The sequence below is a fragment of the Oryzias latipes genome, chromosome 19 (assembly GCF_053564925.1).
Source record: "Oryzias latipes strain Hd-rR chromosome 19, Olatipes_Hd-rR_3.1".
Lineage (NCBI taxonomy): Eukaryota > Metazoa > Chordata > Actinopteri > Beloniformes > Adrianichthyidae > Oryzias > Oryzias latipes.
In genome coordinates, this window is record NC_136255.1 from 22603339 (window position 1) to 22625373 (window position 22035).

Below are 22035 nucleotides of genomic sequence, written 5' to 3' on the forward strand. Positions count from 1 at the left end.
CATCCATCCTTTCATTCCAAGCATTCACCTCTACAGTCATCCATCCTTTCATCCAAGCATTCACCTCTACAGTCATCCATCCTTTCATCCAAGCATTCACCTCTGCATTCATCCTTTCATCCATGCATTCACCTCTACAGTCATCCATCCTTTCATCCAGGCATTCACCTCTACAGTCGTCCATCCTTTCATCCAAGCATTCATCTCTGCAGTCATCCATCTTTTCATCCAAGCATTCACCTCTACAGTCATCCATCCTTTCATCCAAGCATTCACCTCTACAGTCATCCATCCTTTCATCTGAGTATGTGTATTTGCAGTCATGCTTTCATCTAAGCATGAAAACTTGCAATTATACATTCACCCATCCTTTAATCCAACGTTTGCCTCAATTTTTTCATCTAAGCATGCATCCATCAATTCTTCCTGGTATACATCTGTCAGTCTGTACATCCCTGCATGTTCATTTCCAGTTATCAAGTCATCTAAGCAGCCCAACAATGTCTCTGTAATGTTACAAATGCACTTTTAAATAAAGTTTCATACAAAGGGCTTTTTATTATATTGATAATACAGTTTTTGTCAATGTTCTATGAATTAATTTTGTTGCATTTATCCATCACATCTTAATGTCCGCTCCGTGAAAATATAGTCTGGCTTTAAACTGAATTTGTATTTTTGCATTGCTGTAAACCACAGACAGTTAAAGATAGCTTTTGGCTTTTATGGGTTTGTGATGGATCTTTAAAAAAAAAAAAACATAAATAAGTTAAAAGACAGCTATTGGTTGGTAGGATCTAGTTTATCTGGAGTTTTAGCTGAAAATTTGTTAAACTTGTATTTAGCTGGTTTATCGTGGTTTTTTTCCCATAAAAATTCCATCATGTGATCATCTTGCTGAAATTCCCCTCTGCAGCAGCAGCAGCTCAGTCAGATTTTTCTCAGACTGTTCTGTTGTAGTTGAGGTTGGTCACTGATCTCCTCCAGCCAACCTTCCTGAGTTTATTTTCCTCAGGCTGATGGAAAATACACTCTGTAGGAAGGGTTTAGGTGATCAGTGGCACCCAGAGGTCCCTCCTGAAGGTTCTGGTTTCATTTTCTGAAATTTGACATGAACATGACACTGGAGGATGGAGGCTTCAGTGTCTTACTGACGTCTGTTTGGTTCCAGGGAGGGGAGCACTGCTATTACCACGGACGGGTGCGGGGGCTGCCGGGTTCCTGGGTGGCTTTATCTACCTGTCTTGGCTTGGAGTAAGTTTGACACCTTGACAAAATTCTTTTAAGACATTTTTAAAATGTTCAAGTTTGTCGCAAATGTAGAAGTAAAGTCAATTAATGTTTTATGAGTAATATAGCAGCTTTTTTTTTTTTTTTTTTTGCAGGGGAATGTTTTCCGATGGGAATTTCTCTTATGGGATTGAACCTGTTGGGAATTCTCAGGTGAGAACTGACTAAGAGTCAGACTGTTCCTCTGTTGCCATCAAACAAAAACCCTTAAAAAGACTAAATTTAGTGTTTTCTTTTACAATGTCTTTCTTTTTTAAGAAGACGGATGCAAAAATGACATAAAAAGATCAACTCAGAAGTGTAAAAACTAAACAACACTGATAAAACTTAAGAGTATTGAGCAGCTGAAGGGAGATGTTGAGATTTTTTTGCACTGAGGACCACAGTTATCAGAGCACAGCTCGATTACATGGAGTGGAGGGTTGGATCGATGGCCTCTCAGCTCATCATAAACTCCGGGCTCTCTGCTTAGCTCTCCATCTCAGATGGGTCATTTTCATAAAGTATTTATCTTCAGCTGAAGTGCAGCACCATGTCCAGTGGCGTTTACGTCCTCATGACAGTCACACATCTGATTAATAATGCATTCGAGCACTTTTCTCGCATTGATCTGTTTGTACGTCAGAGGAAAATATTCTTTTCATACTGCAAGAGGTTTTACTTTGGTTCATTCATTTATGTTTTTAAGGTTTTTTTCACTTCTCCAGAGTGCAAATAAAAGTTAAACTTAATCTAAATTTATGACTGTTTTAACAGAAATAAAATTTAGATTTTAATCACTAATTTTGTTTCTGACTTTTGGTTTCTTAATTTTGTTCTAAGTCAAGTTTGACTTAATTTAAAGACCTACTCAGATAAAAATCGTGTTTTTTAATATGTTCTTGTGGCATTTTTCACACGATGGAGGACATATATATATGTACATATATATATGTATATATATATATATAAAAAGCTTGAAATGGCATCTTTTTTCTTATTCAAATTGTTGTGAAACGGGGAAAACAAAGCAGTTTGAAAAAGACTGTGTTTGTGAGGTAGAAAATACGCTCTCAAGAAGGGGGAGAGCGTATTTTATTTTATGCACTGCACCACAACTGGGAGGCAAACTTCTAATGAACTACTGCCGTTCTGCAGAATCTGTCCTAGAAATCAACCCAGGTTTGTTGATTTTTGCTAATAAACGTCATAATCATAATTGAAAAACTACTATGAACCATTGGAAAATAGATCAAAAGATGATCGGAGTTTTATGGCCACCAAAAAATATTTTATTAGATATTCAAAGTAGTAAATTTACGACTTTAAATCTCGTAAATGTACGCGATTAAAGTCGAAGTGAGCATCCAGTGCAGCAAGTGAATGCCACGCAGCAGCAGAGCAGACTGACTAAATTCAATTGAACAGTTGATCTGAATGTTTATCGATAACGTTACAAATATTTGGAAGCTCTTTTGTTTTATTTACAGTTATTAATATTTTATTCATGGATGGGTGGCTTGCAGGATCCCTGCATCCTTGTGCGCATGACAGTTCTATGACGTAAGGTGACAAATGGATTTCTGGGTATGTGAATGATGATGGCAGAATAAAGTAGCCGTCCTCAACACCTAAATGTGTCTCTGAGCTCTTTATTTTACATATGAAACTCTGCCTTACCAACACCGAACCCCACAAAGCCGGCTTGTTTTTTGAAACCTATTCGTTATTAATGCTTCACAAAATTTTAATCTTCAAACAAACACCTTTAGTCTTTTTTTCTTGTAAATTTACGACTTTAAAACACGTAAGTTTCTGACTATTTCTCGTAAATGTATGACTTCTCTTCTTTGAAATTATCAAGTTTTTTTCTTGTATATTGATGATTTTTTTCTTGTAAATTTATGACTTTTTTTCCTTGCAAATTTACAACTATAGACACGTAAATTTACAACAGTCTTGAATTATGTCATATATTTAGGACTTTATTCTTATAGTTATTAATTTTTCCTCGTTACTTTAAGACTTTAAAGTCGTAATAAAATAATGGATAAAAAAGTTTGAAAACTGGCCCTAAAACTCCATATTTTGCCTCACAGTTTCAAAATACTTAGATTTGTGGAAAGTCAACCACCATCGATGCAGTAGGATGCACATGCTATATGGAAAGAGCATTACTGATAACAAAAGATTTCATTTAATATAAAAGCATAGACTGAACTTTCGAAATTGTGTTTTGAAATTATTTTTTTTCGCTCTTTTTTCTTCTGGAGCAGGAAAATCATATCGTCTATCGGATACCTGACATTGACCTCTTCCAGCTTCCTTTTCCAGGTAGGACTGAAATCAAGAAGTCTTTCTTTTATTTTTTGACTTATTTAGCATCCTCTGGATTTTTTTTAAACGAGCTTTTAACTTGAGTTTACAAATCTGCTGCAACTTTTCTAGAGATTTGCAGCCAGACTTGACAAGAATGCAGCTTCTTGTGTCCTTATCAAGTTGCATTGAAGTGTGCACGTTTATTTTTCTTCAATGACGGTGCAGTCACAGCCTGTCTGTCTGTCTTCCTCGACCTTGCTGGATGTCTCATGTTCCTCCCTCTCTGTTCATCCCAAACACTTCTTTAATTCTCCTAAAATCATTCTCGCCTTTGCCACCTTCGTGTCTCCTTCTGCTGCTACTTCCTCTGTTGGCTGCGTGATATTGATCTTTTCTGCAGACTGGCAGGAGACTAAAATATGCTGTTAAATCCATTTCGGACTGATGACTCGTCATTTTTATGAGTGAATGTGTGTGTGTCTGCTATGTGTTTGCGTGCAGCAGGGTGCTCCGGGAACAGCACGGCGCCTGAAGGACAGTCAGATGGTTACAGCAAAGTAGACAAGCTGAAGGATGGAAGTGGAGCGACCAGCAGCGAGACAAAGGTTTTTCCAGGCCTGAGACGCTCAAAGAGACAAGTCAGTCTTTGTGCACGACTCAATCCTCACCGTTAGCTGCTATGTGTCGTGCAAATCTTCCTCAAGGCACTACGTACATTTTGCACGGATGAAAATTGGTCGTCTGTGAATATACATGGAAAAAGTAAGAAAAGCTGTGGTCTTTATGTGAAATTTTCACAGATGTATCACGAAAGAACTACAGCAGAAGTATGAAAAAACTACGCAAAGAACTTATAAATCAACGCAGGACATGAACCGTGCGTAAATATCGCGCTGTTTAGATGCAATTCATTAGTGATTTGTTCATCAGTGCGTATATGAATGCGATATGTGGGCCGTAGACACGACATAAAAGTTATACATCGGTGGTTCATTCATGAAAAAGTCCGTTAGACATGTGTGGAACGGTCATGGAAAGCCACAAATCTGCGAATGCATCTCGAAATGTAATGACTGCGTACAAACTGCATTAGATACGAGTAAACTACGTAATTCTCAACCGACCAAAAATTTCAAACAGCTTAAAACCTAAATTCACGTAAAGATCTGTGTGCTAAAAATAATCCACGAATGACAAACACACAAACTCTTATGAATTACGGTATCTATCTAGTTTCATATATGGCAAATGCGCACAATGTACGTAGTGACCGTGTGACACGGCCTTCAGTATAGATTACAGACGAGATTTTATTTCCTTTTCTATGTTTTTTCATCTCTTTTTGTCTGGTTTAACTCTGAATCAGGGTAAAACAGTGTGAAACCTTTATTTTTTTATTATATTTTAAAGAACAATTTTGGAAACGTTAAAAAGCTGGTAAACAAACAGTCTGACTTTTTTTTTTAAATCAATTATTTGTATCTAAATCAACTTTGTTGGTTCTTACTACGCTCCTATTGAAAAGTACAGCTTGAAACATTCACAGATAAACGGGATTCAATTAGAGGATCTTCACTGCCAAATTTCTGAAATACACAACATTATGACTTAAATGAATTTGATAAAAATGCTTTAAAGCTGCAAATTGGGACTAAATGGTGAGTAACTGAGTCACGATTGGCAGCAGCTGCAGGCAGCTCTCATTTTTCTAACCCAAATATTACCTTATGAAATAAATTCCTTAATATTTGGTTCTTTTTTGGATAGCATCACCCTTAAATGAATCAGTTGTATGGACATTTAAACTCAAACTAACACATTTTAGTTTAAATATTTTTGAGAATGTGACTTAATTCTTCTATTTAGGTCCAATTGTGTTCCATAGTTTAGAAAAAAATCACTTCTATTTGTAGTTTATTATTAAAGTTTTTTATTAAAACAATTGCAAAGTGGGAGATTTTTTACGGTTAATGTGTCTTTTTTACCTCAAATCCAAAGATGAGCTTTGTTGTTGAGCATAAATAAATGAATGTAGTTCTTTGTGTTGCCCTTTAGAGAACGACTGTAGTTTCTCTGCCTCAGCAGGCATTTCTGCTGCATGAGGGATGGTATTGTCTGCTGCTCATACGTTGTGCGTCTCTGTCTTGTGAAGGTTTTTGTGACAATAGGCGTTTGTGCGTCGTCTTTCCTCTCGCCCTGCAGGTGAGGCGTGGACAACGCACCGTCCTGACGGAGACCAAATACATCGAGCTGATGGTTGTAAACGATTATGAAATGGTAGGTGGGAAACACTTTCACCGAAGATGTACTTTCAATACTTAATTCCCTAAAATGCAAAATATTCTGCTCTGTCTTTTCCAGTTTGTTCGGCTAGATCGGTCCACGGAGAAGACGAAGAATTTTGCCAAATCGGTGGTGAACATGGCTGATTTGGTGAGAAACTGTTACAGTCGATCAAGTTCTAAATGCCACATAATCCAAGGGAATACCTAGCTGAGTTTCCTCTTCCAGTCGTCTTTACAGCAAAGACTTTATGAGAGAACATCCACCATCACCTTTAGTCTGCACAGGAAACTTTGCTGGATAGACAATTTTATTTAAACAACTTTACATTTCAGAAGTTCTCCACAAGTCTTTCTTTCAGTTTTCTGTGAAGCAGAACACCAGACTTTTAGCTTTTATGAATTGTTTTTATTTTTTCCAGTTTGATGTTTTTGCAATCACCTTTCCATTAGGTATACAGATGCAGTTAGATCCTTTAAATCAATCGTCAGTAAAGCTCATTCTTTTAATTCAATTTTAAAAAGCTGCAAGAAATTATATAGTTTTTAATCTTTTTTAATCATATCTTTAAAGAATTTAACCTATAGTTTGGTATGATCACACTACATATGAAAAAAGTGAACTGTGTAAAAGCTTTTAGCAATCTATAGGTACAATAAGTGCATTAGTTTCCATGGAAACAGTCCAAATACTTGCCTCTGCAGCTGTCTGTCAGTGTGACCAAAAACACTTTTTTTGCTTTATCTGATCATCTAAAGGGGTTTGTTTCACAAAGCTCTGTGGCTGCTGCTTCCTTTACTTTTAAGGTGACGGCGCCATCTTCTGTTCACAGAAAGCTGTTGCAGACGTTTGTCTTCACCACATTCATTTATGGTTAAAAATCAGAAGTTTTCTTTAACATTTTTCCATGGTTCTGTTCTGGACTGCAAAGTCCAGATTGGTTTAGCATTTCTTCTTTCTTACAGCGCTTTTGAGGGAACATTTCATCCCCACCACAAACTCAAAAACTCACCAAAGATGAAAATGAATGCTGGGCATAGAGATCAACCAACCCCCCCCATTTAAGAAGGATGACATCACAGCGAAAGAAACCATAAAAAAAAATCTCTTATAGAGCTCAAACAATATTTCAGTATTTCAACAAATCAAAATGTCAGGAAAGTTCAAAGGAAGTTTTGAAACTATTATGGGATGGCCAAAGGTAAAGTGTGAAGGTTGGCGATGTTCACATTTTAAAAACTAGAAGGAGCTGCATATCCAGAAGAAAATGCAGGGTTGAATGCTGTATTGCTGAATGAAAATGAAGCTTAAAGGGTAATGATTGGCAAAAAATAAATAAAGAAAGAAATAATTAAAGTTGACCATAAATTAAGTGAAATCAGCAAAATAACAAAAAAGATATTTTTGTGAAAAATGCCAGCGCCAGGTCTCAAACCAGTGATGTTCTGCGCCTATGTATTTTAATGGAGGCAAAAATCTTGGAATCTCTTAAAAAGTTTAAGGATTTGAAGGACCAAAAGTCATATCTGGAAAAAGCTGGAAGAGCTGAACATTTTAATAGTTGAATGGTTAAAATTGCAGAAACATTGTAGAAGTTAGGCGGCAAAAAACATGGGAAGATGCTGTAATAAAGGAATAAATAGAAACAGGAAAACAATGGGTTGAATGCTTTATAGTATTCAACCAATACAACTTATTTTTTCAAGCAATCGTCGCAAAATTTCACACATTCACCACCAAGTTATTTCTACAACCACCCAAGAAGTTTTGTTGACTTTTGTCTTTGGGAAGAGGCACCCGCCTTGAATTTTCGAACACAATCCCCTTTAGTTCCAGCTACAGATTTTAACACCTCCTAGGAATTTTGATCCATCCCCTCATAACTCCTCAAGCATCACTGCAAAGCTACTTTTTTTGGGGGGGGGGGAGTTGGAATGTTCTGGAGTTGTAGATTAATAATCTCAGCATAGTGAGCGATTTTGCAAAAGTGACAAAGTTGTTGGCTCAAGCTGAACCAAACAATTTGAAATATGATATGAACATTTTAGGAATGTGGGCGAGGTTATCCAAAAGTTTACTTTTGACAGTTCTCCTAAAAATTGTGTAGACCTGTTCATCTCCCCCAGACGACCAAAACATGAGGGAGAGTTAAGGGCTTGAGGCAGGGACTTAACCAGTGAGGGTAGGTAACAAGGGGGTAATGGGGGTGACAAGGGCAGGTAGCGAAGGCAGGCCATAAAACGCCACTCTCAGCTTTAATTATATGTTGAATTTGAAATTCATAAATTAGTTATTTTCTGATTTAGGTTAGAATATAGCGTTTCTTTATTGGTTATTCCCTTTTATGATCCACTCAGATCTACAAAGAGCAGCTTAACACCCGCATCGTCCTGGTCGCCATGGAAACCTGGTCGTCTGAGAACAAAGTTGCTGTTGTTGACGACGCCATGCTCACGTTGCGAGACTTCATGAAGTATAGGAAGAAGAGCATCGGAGACCGCTGCGATGCCGTGCATCTCTTCTCGTGGGTTTCATCTTTTCTCTGGAAACGTCATTTGTCGTCTTCCTCTGGCACTTTCTTTTTTTCTCGTGCGAGTTTTTTAATCGTCTTACTTCACAGCGGGAAAACGTTTAAGAGCAACCGTGGCGAGGCGGCGTACATCGGAGGCATCTGCTCCCTGACACGGGGTGGAGGCGTCAATGAGGTGACTATAAAGAAAACGTTTTTTTTGAGAAGAATGGGTTTTTGAAAAACTTCATCTGTTTAGTATGGCAGCAGGGGCCCCATGGCAATCACTCTGTGTCAGAGTCTGGGGCAGAACATCGGCATGCTAAGGAACAAGGAGCAAACATCTGCAGGTAGAGCTCAAGTCACTGCTTTCCTGAGAAACTTTTCCATTAAATGTTTCTATTTTTATTACTTTGATGGTGATTTATCCTCTTAGTTTCACTATTTCCTATTTAATTTCACATTTTTTTGTTACTTAAAGTACATTGTTTGTCCAGGAAGCTGCAGGTGTCCAGACCCATGGCTTGGCTGCATCATGGAAGATACGGGGTATAAACTTGTAGCTTTATATATTTTAGGATTTCTAACCATCTTACATGAATTTGAATGCATTGGTTTGCCGTTTTTAGTCCATTTTTGTGTGATTGAAACAGCTACTACCTGCCGAGGAAGTTTTCCCGCTGCAGTATTGAGCAGTACCTGCGTTTCCTCCAGCAGGGAGGAGGCAGCTGCCTCTTCAACAAGCCTACAATGGTGAGAAGGGATTCGTTTGGTTAGATTTGAATGCAAAGAAATCAAGACACAGATGCATAATGTTTAGGGTTTTCCTGCAGCTTTTGGACCCTCCAAAGTGTGGAAATGGATTTGTGGAGCTTGGAGAGGAATGTGACTGCGGGTCACATGAGGTGAGAGCAGCTGAAGACCTTTTGGTCGCTTTGATGCACATCAGCATTCAAGTACCTTTTGTCATTTTCCTGAAGAAATTACATGTTTTTACTGTGATGGATAAAGACAAAAAATAAAATCTGTGTCAGATCTGTCTGTTGAAGTTGAAGTAGATGCTAAAGTTGTAGAATAATTTCTCTGATCAAACCATTTTGTTTTTTTTTTCCTTTTGGATTCAGGAATGTGCTCTGAAAGGAGCCAACTGCTGTAAAAAGTGCACTCTTACCCACAATGCCTTGTGTAGTAATGGGCTCTGCTGCAGAGACTGCAAGGTGAGTTCCTTCAGGGTCCTTCTTGAGGGACCTTCCTGGGTCAGGACTTATGAGAGTGCGATTTAGGGATGGGTAAAGTTAAGGTTTTAACGGTACTACTACTCTTATTGATACTGCCTATCGATCCGGAATTTTAACGATACTCTTATTGATACTTTTTGAGGACGAAAAATAAATAAATAACAAATTACGATCATAAAGTGTTTTATTTCCTCATTATGCAACAATGTTTTTTTCAACAAAACATTTTACTTTATACGTTTTTCTAACTTCAAAAATAAAATACATGTAAAAAGAAGTTATTTAAAGAAAATAAACAGTGATGTTTTGACATTGCTGTCATGATGTAAATATAAAACATTAAATTAAATAAATGTTTGAGTTCATAAAATCATCCCAGAGAAAAGTCTCTGCTCCAACTCCCGCAGTGAAAGCTGCGTCTTAATCTGACGGCCGTGTTTCCATCTCAATGACAGAGTTGGAAGCCAAAGCCCCTCCCCCGCCTCTCTACCTGCTTTTCCTCTCTACCTGCTCACCTGCTCACATCCTCTGCAGCAGCGAGTCGTTTTTCCTCGCGCCCCTCCAGAGAGTTCTACACAGAGAGCGCAAAATACGGTCATCATAGCAGCAGGTTGACAGGATAGTCGGGGCGCTCTGGCACAGATTTAAGTAATTGTATGCGCGCCGCGTACTGTCTGAACAACAGCCCCGCCCCCCTTGTACACAAATAGCCAGACAGACCTCTCCTCTTCTGCGAGAATAGCGAAATTAATATCATCATTAATTAATGGGAAATTGGCTGACTCTGTGAGTTAAATATGGCAGATAACGTTTATATCTTGTGGGACACAAAAAATGTGACTTCTCCAGTACCGATAGCAGAACGGATGAGGCCACATCTTAACGATACTGCGGTCTTGAAGAATGTGGCCCCCGGGCTCGTTCAATACCGGGGCTCGGTACCAAACCCTAGTGCGAGTTGCTTATTAAATTAATTAAATTAACACTATTTCATTTTTATGAGTTTTATAAAGGAAAATGACTTAAGTATAAAACAAATTGGTCATAAATAGTATGGTGTGGTGGACCTTTGAATGTCCTCTTTTTTTTTTTTTTGCAGTTTTAGATCTTTGATCGCCAGCCGATTTTTGTTTTCATTTTATAACACTGGATTTAGTTTCTTTAAAGGTTTGAACTTTAAGATTTAAACAAGAGAGAAATGTTTTTAAATTGTTCATGTCTGTATTGAGGGGTTTTACAGCCTTAAACATTTGTAATTCTCTTTTATCTCCTTTATCGCAGGTTACAAATCCCTGCGATAATTGAGGGACCACTGTACCTCACTTTAAACAGGGTTGAAGCTTTTTATAAGGGTTGAATGTCACTGTTTTAGTCATTTCGTGGGCCTCAGACGTTTCTTTATTGTCTCTAATCTTCCCCTCTGGTTGATCCAGTATGAGCTGAGAGGCGTGACGTGCCGTGAAGCCGTCAACGACTGTGACATTGCAGAGACCTGCACAGGAGACACCAGCCAGGTGAAAAAAAAGAGATAAAGCTTTGTTGATTGCTTTTTTTTAAAAAACGTTTTATTTGAACTCTAGTAATTTCCTTATAGGGACCTTTATTCACGGTTCCTCCACTGATTAGTGATTAACTGATCAGTGGTTTTTAGAGGGTTTTTTAAATATATAAATATGCCATTTTCAGAAACAAAAACAACAACCTGTGTCGTTTTCTAGGCCATAGTTTCTGCAGAGTGGCAGTAGTTCATTCGAAATTTGGAGTTGTGGGCGGGACTATTAATGCAGAACAACCCCAGCCCCCCCCCACCCCCATTTTAATTTTTTTTCATTTGCTAATGATTTGAATAAACAAATGCTTGGAAATAAAATTTTGAGCTTAATGTCAATCAGTGGCCGGGATAGGCTCCGGCAGCCCCGTGACCCCGAAAGGGAATAAACGGAGGAAGATGAAGGAATGTCAATCATCATAAAAATGCAGGAAGAACAATGCTAAGGGCAGTGGGTCTTTAAACCTCAGTGGTCAGGCGGTGGGATCTCACAGGCCTCTTGCTGTGATTGGTTGGTCTATTGGTAGTGACCTCTATTCATGAGTGGGGTGGGCGCCGGTGTGGACAGATCCCCAAAATATTGTTCAAAATATTTCAAATTAAACCAAATTTGCATCTCATTTATGCTTTATTTTGTTGTGTGCATAAAGATGGGGGGGGGGTACTTTATCATTTCCATGTGTGAATCTGTTTGTTTTTACTTTTGTTTCGTCAAGTTAAAAAAATGTTTTTGTGATGTAAAGCATTTTGTGTTAAAAATGTCTGAAAAAGTGCTTTATAAATAAAGTTTGATTTGATTTTTTGATTTTGAAGTCTGCTGTCATGTGACCCCCTCCTTTTGAAGTGCCCTCACAATGTCCACAAACTGGACGGATACGCCTGTGCTGCAGGTCGGGGTCGCTGCTATGAAGGGCGCTGTAAGACCAGAGACGACCAGTGCAGAACTCTGTGGGGCTTCGGTACCATTTTTATTCAACACCTCTGTCCATTGATTATGTTTTTTTTTTTAATCAAACCGTGTGTTTTTTTTCTTACATACTTTCTTTTTTAAAATGTTTGAATTTGTTTTAAGACGGTTCTTTCCTTTCAGACTCGGCCGACAGATTTTGCTACGAAAAGCTGAACTCTGAAGGCACAGAGAAAGGAAACTGCGGTCCAGACCCCCGTGGTCAGGGATGGGTGCAGTGCAACAAGCAGTGAGGGATTTGTTTTTTATCATCAAAAGCTGTTTTACATTTGAATGATTGTTATCTGATGCAGCATTTTTTAACCAATCAAGTATCGTGTTTAGCAGAGTAGCTTTCCGCAGGATCCGGTGTCGGACCGTGTAAAAAGACAATAACGTGTAAAAAGACATTAAATTAACAAAGTTAGGAGGCGGAAGTCTGTTTGGCATCAGCACCATCCTTATTTTTCCACTACATCTCCCATGATTCATTGGGTTAATGTGACAGCATCTCTTACTGTGTCTTTCTAACAAAAACAACAGTTTTTTAAAATAATATCTTTATTGAAGGATGAATTCAGTTTCAGACTTCAATCACTTTGGAAAAGATTCAAGTTGAGCTTAAATAAAAGTAATGGCAATTAAAAAAAGGAACAGAATTAAGGTTAAAATAAATAAAACGTTTTTGATAAAGTTCAATTTTTGATTAAGACAAAAGAAAATCTTTTTTTCTCTTCGTTTGCGCAAGTAATTAATTGTGACCTGCAATTAATCAGTGTAATCAATCTATTTTGATCCTAATAACTGCTGTAAAAGCCTTATTTTAAGGTACTTCCATTTAAATTTGTGACGTTTTGGCACGCCACACGCCGCATACACGAAAACCAAGACATGCACTGAGGGTGATGTAAGAGGCCTTCAAATAAAACATTCTAGCAAGTAAACAGTACCACTAGAGTGACAACACTGTCAGCATTTAAAGGTCACCAAAAAAAATAACGTGCTAATGTGTCTTTAATTAATATTTTCCTGATGAACACAATAATTTGACTCCTCGATATGCAATTGTTTAAAAATTTACAGTTGCTATTGCAAAGGCAAAATATATATATATATTTCTAAAATAAATCACTATTTGAAAAAGGAATCTTGCAGTTTTTATTTATTTAATTATTTTGTGAGATTACATTAAATTGCTTTTGAATAAACTGGAGGGAAAAACAACAGCTTTAAAAATCACCCTACAGCTCTTTGCTCAAAGTGATTATAGAAAACTGTCGCAACTTTTGAGATAAAACAGCTGCAACTTTAAACTTTTTGTGCCACAACTATTACAAAAAATGCACACATGGAGAGACAGGAAGATAATTAATACAGATGACATTTTTGGTTGCTTGTGTGTCTTCTGATTATTTTTGTCATGGTAAACTGTAGCACAAAAAAGGACATAAGAAGCCTTTTGATGTGTTGCATTTTTGGTTGTTTTCAGGGATGTTCTGTGTGGCTTGTTGCTTTGCACGAATCTGACGGCCCAGCCGAGGTTTGGAGAACTGCAGGGGAGGCTGACCAGTCTGACTGTCCACCATCAGAACAGATACATGGACTGCAGGTCCAAGAGCAAAATCCTGACAGTCTGCAGAGTTTTGTTGCATATTTTGTAGCAAATAAATGAGTAAAATTGGGTTTAGTAACACTGCATTTTGTTTTTCTGACTATTTGACTTGCAGGGGGGGTCACGCAGTCCTGGACGACGGTTCTGATCTGGGTTACGTGGAGGACGGGACCCCATGTGGACCCAGTATGATGTGTTTGGAGCGGCGCTGCCTCCCCATCACCACCTTCAACCTCAGCACGTGCCCAGGTTCTTCCTCCTCCCACGTCTGCTCCCACCACGGCGTGAGTCCACCTTCACCTGTGTGGCCCCCACACTCCCTCATTCTGTGTCATCCTTACACACACACACACACTTCTCCACTCTGTCTGGCAGACTTGCAGCAATGAGGTGAAGTGTATTTGTGATCCAGATTACACTGGGACGGACTGTAGTGTGTTCCACCCAATCCCCACCCCGACGCCGGATGACCAGACCGAGAAGCACAAAGGTAATGTGTTGAACCCGTCTAGGAAAAAAAAGATATTTTAACATCAGCATTAACTCAGTAGCCTGAATCATTTTAGTTTTTAGATGACTTTGTTCTAAAATGCAGCACTAACTTACAATTACTTTTTTTTTTACTATTGATTTTAGAAAAATTTGTAAATATGAAAAAAAAAAGGAAAAAATTTGAACTCAATAACTGCAGCAGAGTCGAATATTTATTTCAAGTTTTTATGTTAAAAAAATCCATTAAGCTGAAACAAAAAATTTTGCAAAAAGAAAACCTGAAAAAAAAAATGAAAAGGTAAATAATTAAGCAAAATGTACAAATTTAACAGCTTTCCTAATTATTAGATGTTTCAATTAATTATTTTTTATTCTCTACCCTAATATACATTGTATGTTTCCTGATTCCCAAGATTTTTTTTTTTTTTAATTGTTTTCAAAATTTGAACAATTTGAACACAAAAACATTTGAACAGTTTAAGCATCAAGTATCAAAAATATGTCAGCCCCCCAATTAAAACAAAAATAATTATAAAAAGGATAAAAACTAAGTAAAGACAAAAAATAAATAAAAAGGTATACAGGCAGTTATAATACATACAAGGATGTGAACTTTTTTTTTCCACAGGTGTTACAGTCCACTGACCAGTTTGTTTATGAACAAGGCATTAAAGAAGATTGCTTAGTGTTTTGTCCCTGTAAAAGTAGACCCTTTAAGTCGGCAGGCAGATGGTTTAAAAATGGAGACCATGTTGTAAGAAACATCTCCTCCCTTCCTTCCATAACTGCATGTAACCTCTCATGAGGAAGTGTACTGAACACCTCTCTGTACCAGAGAGTGACAGTGGGAGGGGACTCCTTTATCCAATGTATCAAGATACATTTCCGAGCGATTAAAAGCAGTTTCTCCAGAAGCTTATAATGTGCAGTAGGAATCTGTAATTTCCTCGAGGGAAGGCCCAGCAGGAAGACACCTGGATCCTTCTTGATTTTTAATTTAAAGATCTCACTGATCACAGATGAAATATGATTCCAGAATCTAGAAATTTTCCTACATTCCCAAAAACAGTGAAAATATGTTCCTCTCTCCAAATTACATTTCAAGCACAAAGGAGACAGAGAACGATTAATTTTGTGTAAAATAACAGGAGTTATGTGGAGTCTGTGGATTATTCTATACTGAGTCTCTCTTAGTCTGTTGCACGTGAACGTAGATTTAATCAAGCGGAGTGCTGTTTGCCAATCATCTTCTATATATTGAGAGTCTAAGTCTATTTCCCATTTACGGGAAATATCTGGAATGAGGCATATGCCTAAAGAGTTAAGGAGAGAATAAAATGATCCAATCAGGTGCCTCCTGTCTTTGCGATCCCCCAAGAACTTTTCTACATCATTAACAGCGGATGTGGAAACAACATGAGAAGAAATAAAATGTCTCAGTTGGAGATATGCAAAAAAATGTTTTTGAGGAACATGAAATGTGGTTTGTAATTGTTGAAAAGACATAACAGTGTCGTCTTTAATTAAATCGCCAATTACATTAATTCCTAAATTACGCCAGGAGGAGAATACAGATGAGCCAACACCAGCAGGAAAATCAGGATTTTGAGTTATTGGGGAAAGCAAAGACTTAACATTTGTCTTTCCCAGGTGCTTTAACACATCACGCCAAACTCTAATACCATTATAAATAATAGGATTTTTTCTAACAGATAGTGGGATTTTGGCCACGTCACAGGTGATCAATCCCCAGGGAGAATGAGGAGAGCATGCCCACGAGTCAATGCAGTTCTCCCTCTTCAGATATGTATGTAGCCACAGCCAGTAATGATGGGCATGGCAGGCCCAGTTATAGAAAATTATATTTGGTACTGAGAGACCACCCATATCAGGATGCAGCTGCAAAATCTTAAGTTTCTGTCTTGGCTTCTTCCCGAGCCATATAAAGTTGGTAAATACCTTTTCCAGATCTCTGTTAGTTTTCTTTGATATGTATAGGGGGAGCATCTGCAGAGGATACAAGAGACGTGGCAGAACATTCATTTTGATTAAACTAATTCGACCCAACATCGACAGCGGAAGTTTATGCCATCGCTGTAGATCCTTCTTTATCTGTGTGCAGATGGGGGAGAAGTTCAGTTTTAACATATCGTTCAGATCTGGGGACATTTTCACGCCAAGATACAGCAAACCACCAACAGTCCATTTGAATGGGAAATCATTGGGAACGTCAGCCTTAGTCAGGCCTCCCAACGGCATAGCTTCTGATTTTGCTAAATTAATTTTGTAACCAGATATAGAACTAAATTTGTTAAAGGCTTTAAGAGTAGTGGGAATTGATTGTTTAGGTAATGTTAAGAATAGAATGATGTCATCAGCATACAAAGAAATCTTATGCTCCATGTTCCCCAGCGATATTCCCTTAACCTCAGCTTGCATGCGTATAGTTTCAGCTAGTGGCTCCAATGCTAAGGCAAAAAGAAGTGGGCTAAGAGGACAACCTTGGCGCACGCCTCTCCCTAATGCAAATGGTTCAGAGCAGCGACCTTTAGTCAACACAGAGGCTGTAGGTGAATGGTATATGGCTTGTATCCATCTAAGAAAGCTACCCCCAAGTCCGAATCTATGGAGAACGTCAAAAAGATACTCCCACTCTATCCGATCGAAAGCTTTTTCAGCATCGAGAGAGACAGCCAGGGCTTCCTGCTTCCTTATAGAGGAGAACTGTATAATATTCAGCAGCCTTCTCACATTGCTGTGGGATAACCGTCCCGGCACAAACCCTGACTGGTCTGGGTGAACAAGGGTTGGGAGGAAGTTCTGCAGCCTACGAGCAAGAAGTTTAGAGAGCACCTCACTGTCAACAGAAATAAGGCTGATGGGTCGATAAGACCCACATAAGTCAGCTGGTTTGTCTTTTTTTAAGATCACAGACACATGTGCATGACTTAATGTGGGGGGAAGGAAGCCTTTCTGGAATGAATCTACAAACATATCTGTTAGTGGACCAACCAGCATCTTACAAAATGTTTTATAAAATTCAGGTCCAAAACCATCTGGTCCTGGAGCTTTGCCTCCTTTCAGAGCAAATATGACCTCAGAGACTTCCTCTTTGCTTATTGAATTATTTAGAATTTTTTTCTGTTCATCAGACAGAGTAGGAAATTTTATTTTGTCAAGAAAATCTGCTCTGTTGTCAGCAGAGGATTCACATTGAGAGCTATAAAGGTCTTGGTAATACAAGATTTTTAAAAGCCTTTAAAAAGAAAAAATATATTTAAAATAATGAAAACTGAAATAAACTGAGTTTTAATGCACAAAAGTGTTGGCTGTGCTTTGAATATCTATAATTGGAAGTTTGAATGTTTATTTTCAACCTGCAAAGTAGAAACAAAGCAAATTATTACTATTAAAGCCTTTTTTACTCTAAAGTTTTATTTTAATCTTTGCGGCTGACTCCATTCCCACAGGTCCAAGCGGCACCAATATTATTATAGGCTCGGTTGCTGGTGCAATTCTACTGGCAGCAATCATCCTTGGAGGAACAGGCTGGGGATTTAAGTAAGAGCTTTGGGATGTGTTTTTGTTTGTGTGCATGCACTGTAAGCACAAATGCTCCCCTGCTTTGCTCTGTGGATCTTCCCTGAGGCTGATCAAAAGACACACTAACCCCTCCCTAGCTAAGGATTGTCATCGGGGATGTGCCCGGAACACTAAAGCGCTAGCTCCTTATCTATTGGTTAGACATTCTTCATATAAACTGCTTAAATATAACACAACTCAAGTCACAATCAAGTACACTTTTGGGTTTGCCTTTCCACACACAAAGTCAAAAGGTTACCAGCTCACTTTTTATTGTTATCAGACTTTCACTCCTGCTGAGTATTTTCTGTTTGGGAAATTTTAGCTTTTTTCTTAGCATTTTTTTCTGACTGAAGCATGACTTGTGACTTTTTTTCCTTGTTGGTTTTCGTGCCATACATTTTGTGTAATCTGCAGAGAAACAGGCCTTTCTGATGCATAGAAAGCGTCATTTTGATCTGTTTTTACCCCCATTTTTCACATCCAAATAACCGTATCTTGTTTTTTTTACATAAAATTAAGCATTCATTTAATGGACAATTATAATTCTGAGTGTTTTTTTTTTAACTCATTTTCTGCTGTAGATCTTTGAATTCATATTTTATTTTTAGAATTTTCATGAGGTTTATTTTGTGGTGTAAGCTGCAAACAATCAGACAGGATCTTTAATTTTTAATTTTTTTGTCCGTTCACCTTATCAAGCTATAGAGTTATAGTATTCATATTTTAGAGGCCTTTAAAAAATGTTTCATTAAAGGGGAATCCCCTAGAGGATCCTTGGGTGCTTCTAATATCTGTAGCAGATTCTTTCTGGAAGTTTTATCATGGTACAAAACAACACACAAAACCACTTCTGTATAAATTAAAATTTTCACTTTTTAGAAAATAGGATTATAGTACTTTGGCAATTTTTTGAGGTGCAACGCAAGGCACGTAGACAGCTGCCTGTTAAAGGCAGATTTCCCTTTTTTTGCGGGTGCAGGTTCCTCTTCTGTCCCTTCATTGGACTGTTTCCCCTTGTCAAAGCAACTTTATAAAGAAGTTTGTTTTTTGCTCATTTTGGTTGTTTGGGTTTAATTTTAGCGGGGTGTATCACGTGATGTTTGGTGTCTCGACTTTGACGTGCGTTAAGTGTGACGGATGTAACAGAGAGAATCCGGTCAATTTTCAAAATAAAACGTTTTTGCGAAAAAAAACAATAAAATGGAAATTATTTTTTCTTTCTGTGCGTCCCGGTGCCAAAATTTCCCGCGGCCCGGTACTGGTCCGCGGCCCGGTGGTTGGGGACCACTGCATTAGAGCACATAACTATATTATAACAAAATGAACATTTAAATTAAAATAAATAAGAAGTGTTGAACAGTGTTTTTCATATGAAAATCTTGGATGCTCCAGAGATCAAAATTGAGACCCATTCTTATTTTCTAAACATCTGTGCCCCCATTTGTTACTTATTTATTTATTTTTTACTACATTATTTGATATTTAATCCTCCACTTTTGACCATTTTTATAAATTTTTGTTTTTTTTGTCAGTCAAATCCAAAACTTTAGCACAAAAATCAGTCAATTTGCATAGTGTAAACATTTATTTGTCTCTTTTTTGGAGCCTAATAAGCTATAAGGCAAACTTGCACGACAACAATTTGTAAAGTTGTTGATGCAGCTTATGAGCATTTCTGAAAATAGCTGCATCTTTTTTCCTTTGCATGCCAGCTTCAGCCTGATTTAACTTTAGTTCCACTCCTCTGATAGCTGCTTTGCTAAAAAAACAACATAAACGGCATGTTTTTCATGATCTTCCTTCTGCTTTTTTGAATGCAGGAGTTGTCTGTCCGTTGACTGCTGTGTCTCAAAGTTTTGTATGTTTTGGTGATTGATAAGGATTGATCATTTTTGCTTTCCTCTATTTTCCTCTTTTCTTTTCTTTTTAAATTGCTGCCAATCCAGAAACATCCGGAAAGGAAAGTATGAGTCCACCTTTTAGTCCTAATTCCAGCAGCTTCATCAGCCTCACGTCACTGTGTATCATTTAAACATAAGGCCATCTGTTTTGTAATCCAGCGTCTAATATCTGCTTTATTTTATTTCATGTGTGTTTACACAGGAAGTAAAATCTAAAGAAAAATGTATGATAATAATTTATGATTTTCTGTTATATTATCCATTAAAAAGTTCAGAATCTTAACAAGCATTATAAAAAAAAAAGAAATGTATTAGTTAATTATAGATTTGTACTGTTTGCTCTATCAGTAAGTTTGTGGTTAATTGTGTTGATTTTGTAAAGTTATGGAGCTTATTTTTGCAGTATTTTGAGCATTCATGTGCTTTCTGTTAATTTTTGGTTGGTAAACATAAAATACATTTTACTTGTTTTATCATTGATGTTTAGTTTCTGATGTTTTTCCGTTTCTTATTGTTTTGCTTTATTTGTTTTATCTGTTCATTTAGAAAACATTCATACACAGACAAAAATAATAACTTCTGATATTTTCGTTCAAAGCTAAACTCTGTTCTAGCCTTTGTTGGATTTCTCTTTGTTTTCTCTTAACTCAATTGCACTTGTTTAATGCCGTGTCGCACAGCCGCTACGTATATTTTGCACGTTTTCCACATTTATTTGTACTTCCTCCGTGGTTTTAACGTGGTTCTTTCATGATACATCTGTGAAAATTTCACGTAAAGGCCACAACTTTTCTCACTTTTTCTCACGCATGACCAACTTTCCGTGCAATATGTGCAACACGTACATAGTGGCTGTGTGACATGGCCTTTAGTTCACCATATTCTTTTTTCTCATCTGTTCCTCTTCTGTTTCTAGATCTTCTGGAGTTTGACTTGTTCCTCTCTGCTGTCCTGCCCTTTTCACACTCCCTGCAGTCCACTTTAAGGAGACACAACAACAATCGTCTTCCACATTTGAGCCATCAGACTTTTTCTCTGGTTTCCTCTTCTGACTTTCTTACCTGTTTAGTTCTGGGGGGAAAATCCGGAGCCTTTTGGAAGCCCTGAAGACCCGTTGCCTCATTTTGATCTGCAGCATTTTGACCTGGCAGGTTCTTATTCTATAGTTTATCTATTTTGTTTTTTTTCAGTTTGCAATCTTCTACCGTTTAGACTGTTAAGCTTCAGCCCTTTAAGTGTTTCAGTGGAACACAAACGTATTCTGTTTTTTTTAATGTCTCCTATATCCAAAACCTCCTTACTACCAGATTCAAACAATTGTCCAGTCAAAAATTTTTTTAAATCCACCAAAAACAACAATTTCCAGAGTCCCACCCTCCTCACATTTTGTTTCATTAAAAAGACCCAATTGTCCTCTGTAGACACCAAAATGAGTTAGTTAAGTATCATGCAGTGGTGGGGAGATATTCAGGTTTAGAAATGTCCTCTACAGAAGAAACATTTGACATTGCTGGTAGTTTGACAGGTGCAGATTAACTGGATTTGCAGTGTGTAAATATCACTGAAGTGTCGGCCGTTGCTCTGTAAACCCTTACATTCCACTGTAACAGCCATACATTAGCTTCTGGTGCTGCTGGGAAACAAAAGCACAAATCTGGAGATTCTTTCTCCACCAAAATGTATTTATCAACACAGAATCTCTCTTAAAAATCTGCAAATATGCTGTTTGCCAAGTTAGATCAAGAAAAAGAATAAGAACTGTGAAATAAATAAAATAAGGCCTCGGATTATTTAATCTCCTTTGAGACAATGTATGTAAGTGTAAACACAGAGCATTTAACTTCAAGGTAAGAAATACAAAAATGTTCATTTCCATCCAGAACTTCCATTTTAGGGTCACTGGGTTGCTGGAGCCTATCCTAGCTAATGTTGGGTGAAGGCGGGGTTCACCCTGGACATGCCACGGTCATTTCCCTTTACAAAAATACACAATGATCCATGTGTGCATCTTTAACTTATCATTCCATGGATTATATTCCAGTGAAAGTATAAAACAACCTCTGACTAATAATAATAATAATTAATATGGACCTAACACCTGAAGATAATTGCACAGCAAATTACTGCAGCATTAATGTATGAAACTTTTCTACACATCTGTTTAAATAACACAAACGGGAAACAAAAACACTGAAGGACAGAGCTGAAGGTCTCGTTGTGTTTGCTGCCTCTGTTTATGATGAAACAGCGACGTTTGCTATTGGCTTTCAGCAAAAAATACTCTGAATATTAAAACATATCTGAACACCAACAGCTTTGTGTGTCTCTGTGA

The 22035-nt window shown here is 37.6% G+C and overlaps 1 protein-coding gene across 11 annotated transcripts in view; it reads left to right on the plus strand.

Annotated features, from left to right (window-relative positions):
* The window catches only part of LOC101159950 (disintegrin and metalloproteinase domain-containing protein 11), a 33659-nt gene extending 11643 nt beyond the window's left edge, over nucleotides 1-22016 (plus strand). Inside the window, exons 5-26 of one of the 11 annotated variants that reach the window (XM_023949608.2) lie at nucleotides 1172-1254; nucleotides 1386-1443; nucleotides 3543-3603; nucleotides 4090-4226; nucleotides 5791-5865; nucleotides 5950-6021; nucleotides 8229-8395; nucleotides 8492-8576; nucleotides 8640-8730; nucleotides 8878-8929; nucleotides 9034-9133; nucleotides 9214-9285; nucleotides 9505-9597; nucleotides 11052-11132; nucleotides 12012-12126; nucleotides 12258-12363; nucleotides 13603-13722; nucleotides 13841-14009; nucleotides 14101-14215; nucleotides 17688-17778; nucleotides 19749-19766; nucleotides 20620-22016. In XM_023949608.2, coding sequence (XP_023805376.1) covers nucleotides 1172-1254; nucleotides 1386-1443; nucleotides 3543-3603; nucleotides 4090-4226; nucleotides 5791-5865; nucleotides 5950-6021; nucleotides 8229-8395; nucleotides 8492-8576; nucleotides 8640-8730; nucleotides 8878-8929; nucleotides 9034-9133; nucleotides 9214-9285; nucleotides 9505-9597; nucleotides 11052-11132; nucleotides 12012-12126; nucleotides 12258-12363; nucleotides 13603-13722; nucleotides 13841-14009; nucleotides 14101-14215; nucleotides 17688-17778; nucleotides 19749-19766; nucleotides 20620-20635 — 1977 coding nt within the window. In that variant the 3' untranslated portion in view covers nucleotides 20636-22016. Of the gene's footprint in view, nucleotides 1-1171; nucleotides 1255-1385; nucleotides 1444-3542; nucleotides 3604-4089; nucleotides 4227-5790; nucleotides 5866-5949; nucleotides 6022-8228; nucleotides 8396-8491; nucleotides 8577-8639; nucleotides 8731-8877; nucleotides 8930-9033; nucleotides 9134-9213; nucleotides 9286-9504; nucleotides 9598-11051; nucleotides 11133-12011; nucleotides 12127-12257; nucleotides 12364-13602; nucleotides 13723-13840; nucleotides 14010-14100; nucleotides 14216-17687; nucleotides 17779-19748; nucleotides 20177-20619 lie in introns of those variants that run through there. The other 10 variants (XM_078937267.1, XM_078937269.1, XM_023949611.2 and 7 more) reach the window with 10 other exon arrangements.
* The last annotated feature ends 19 nt before the right edge of the window (nucleotides 22017-22035 follow it).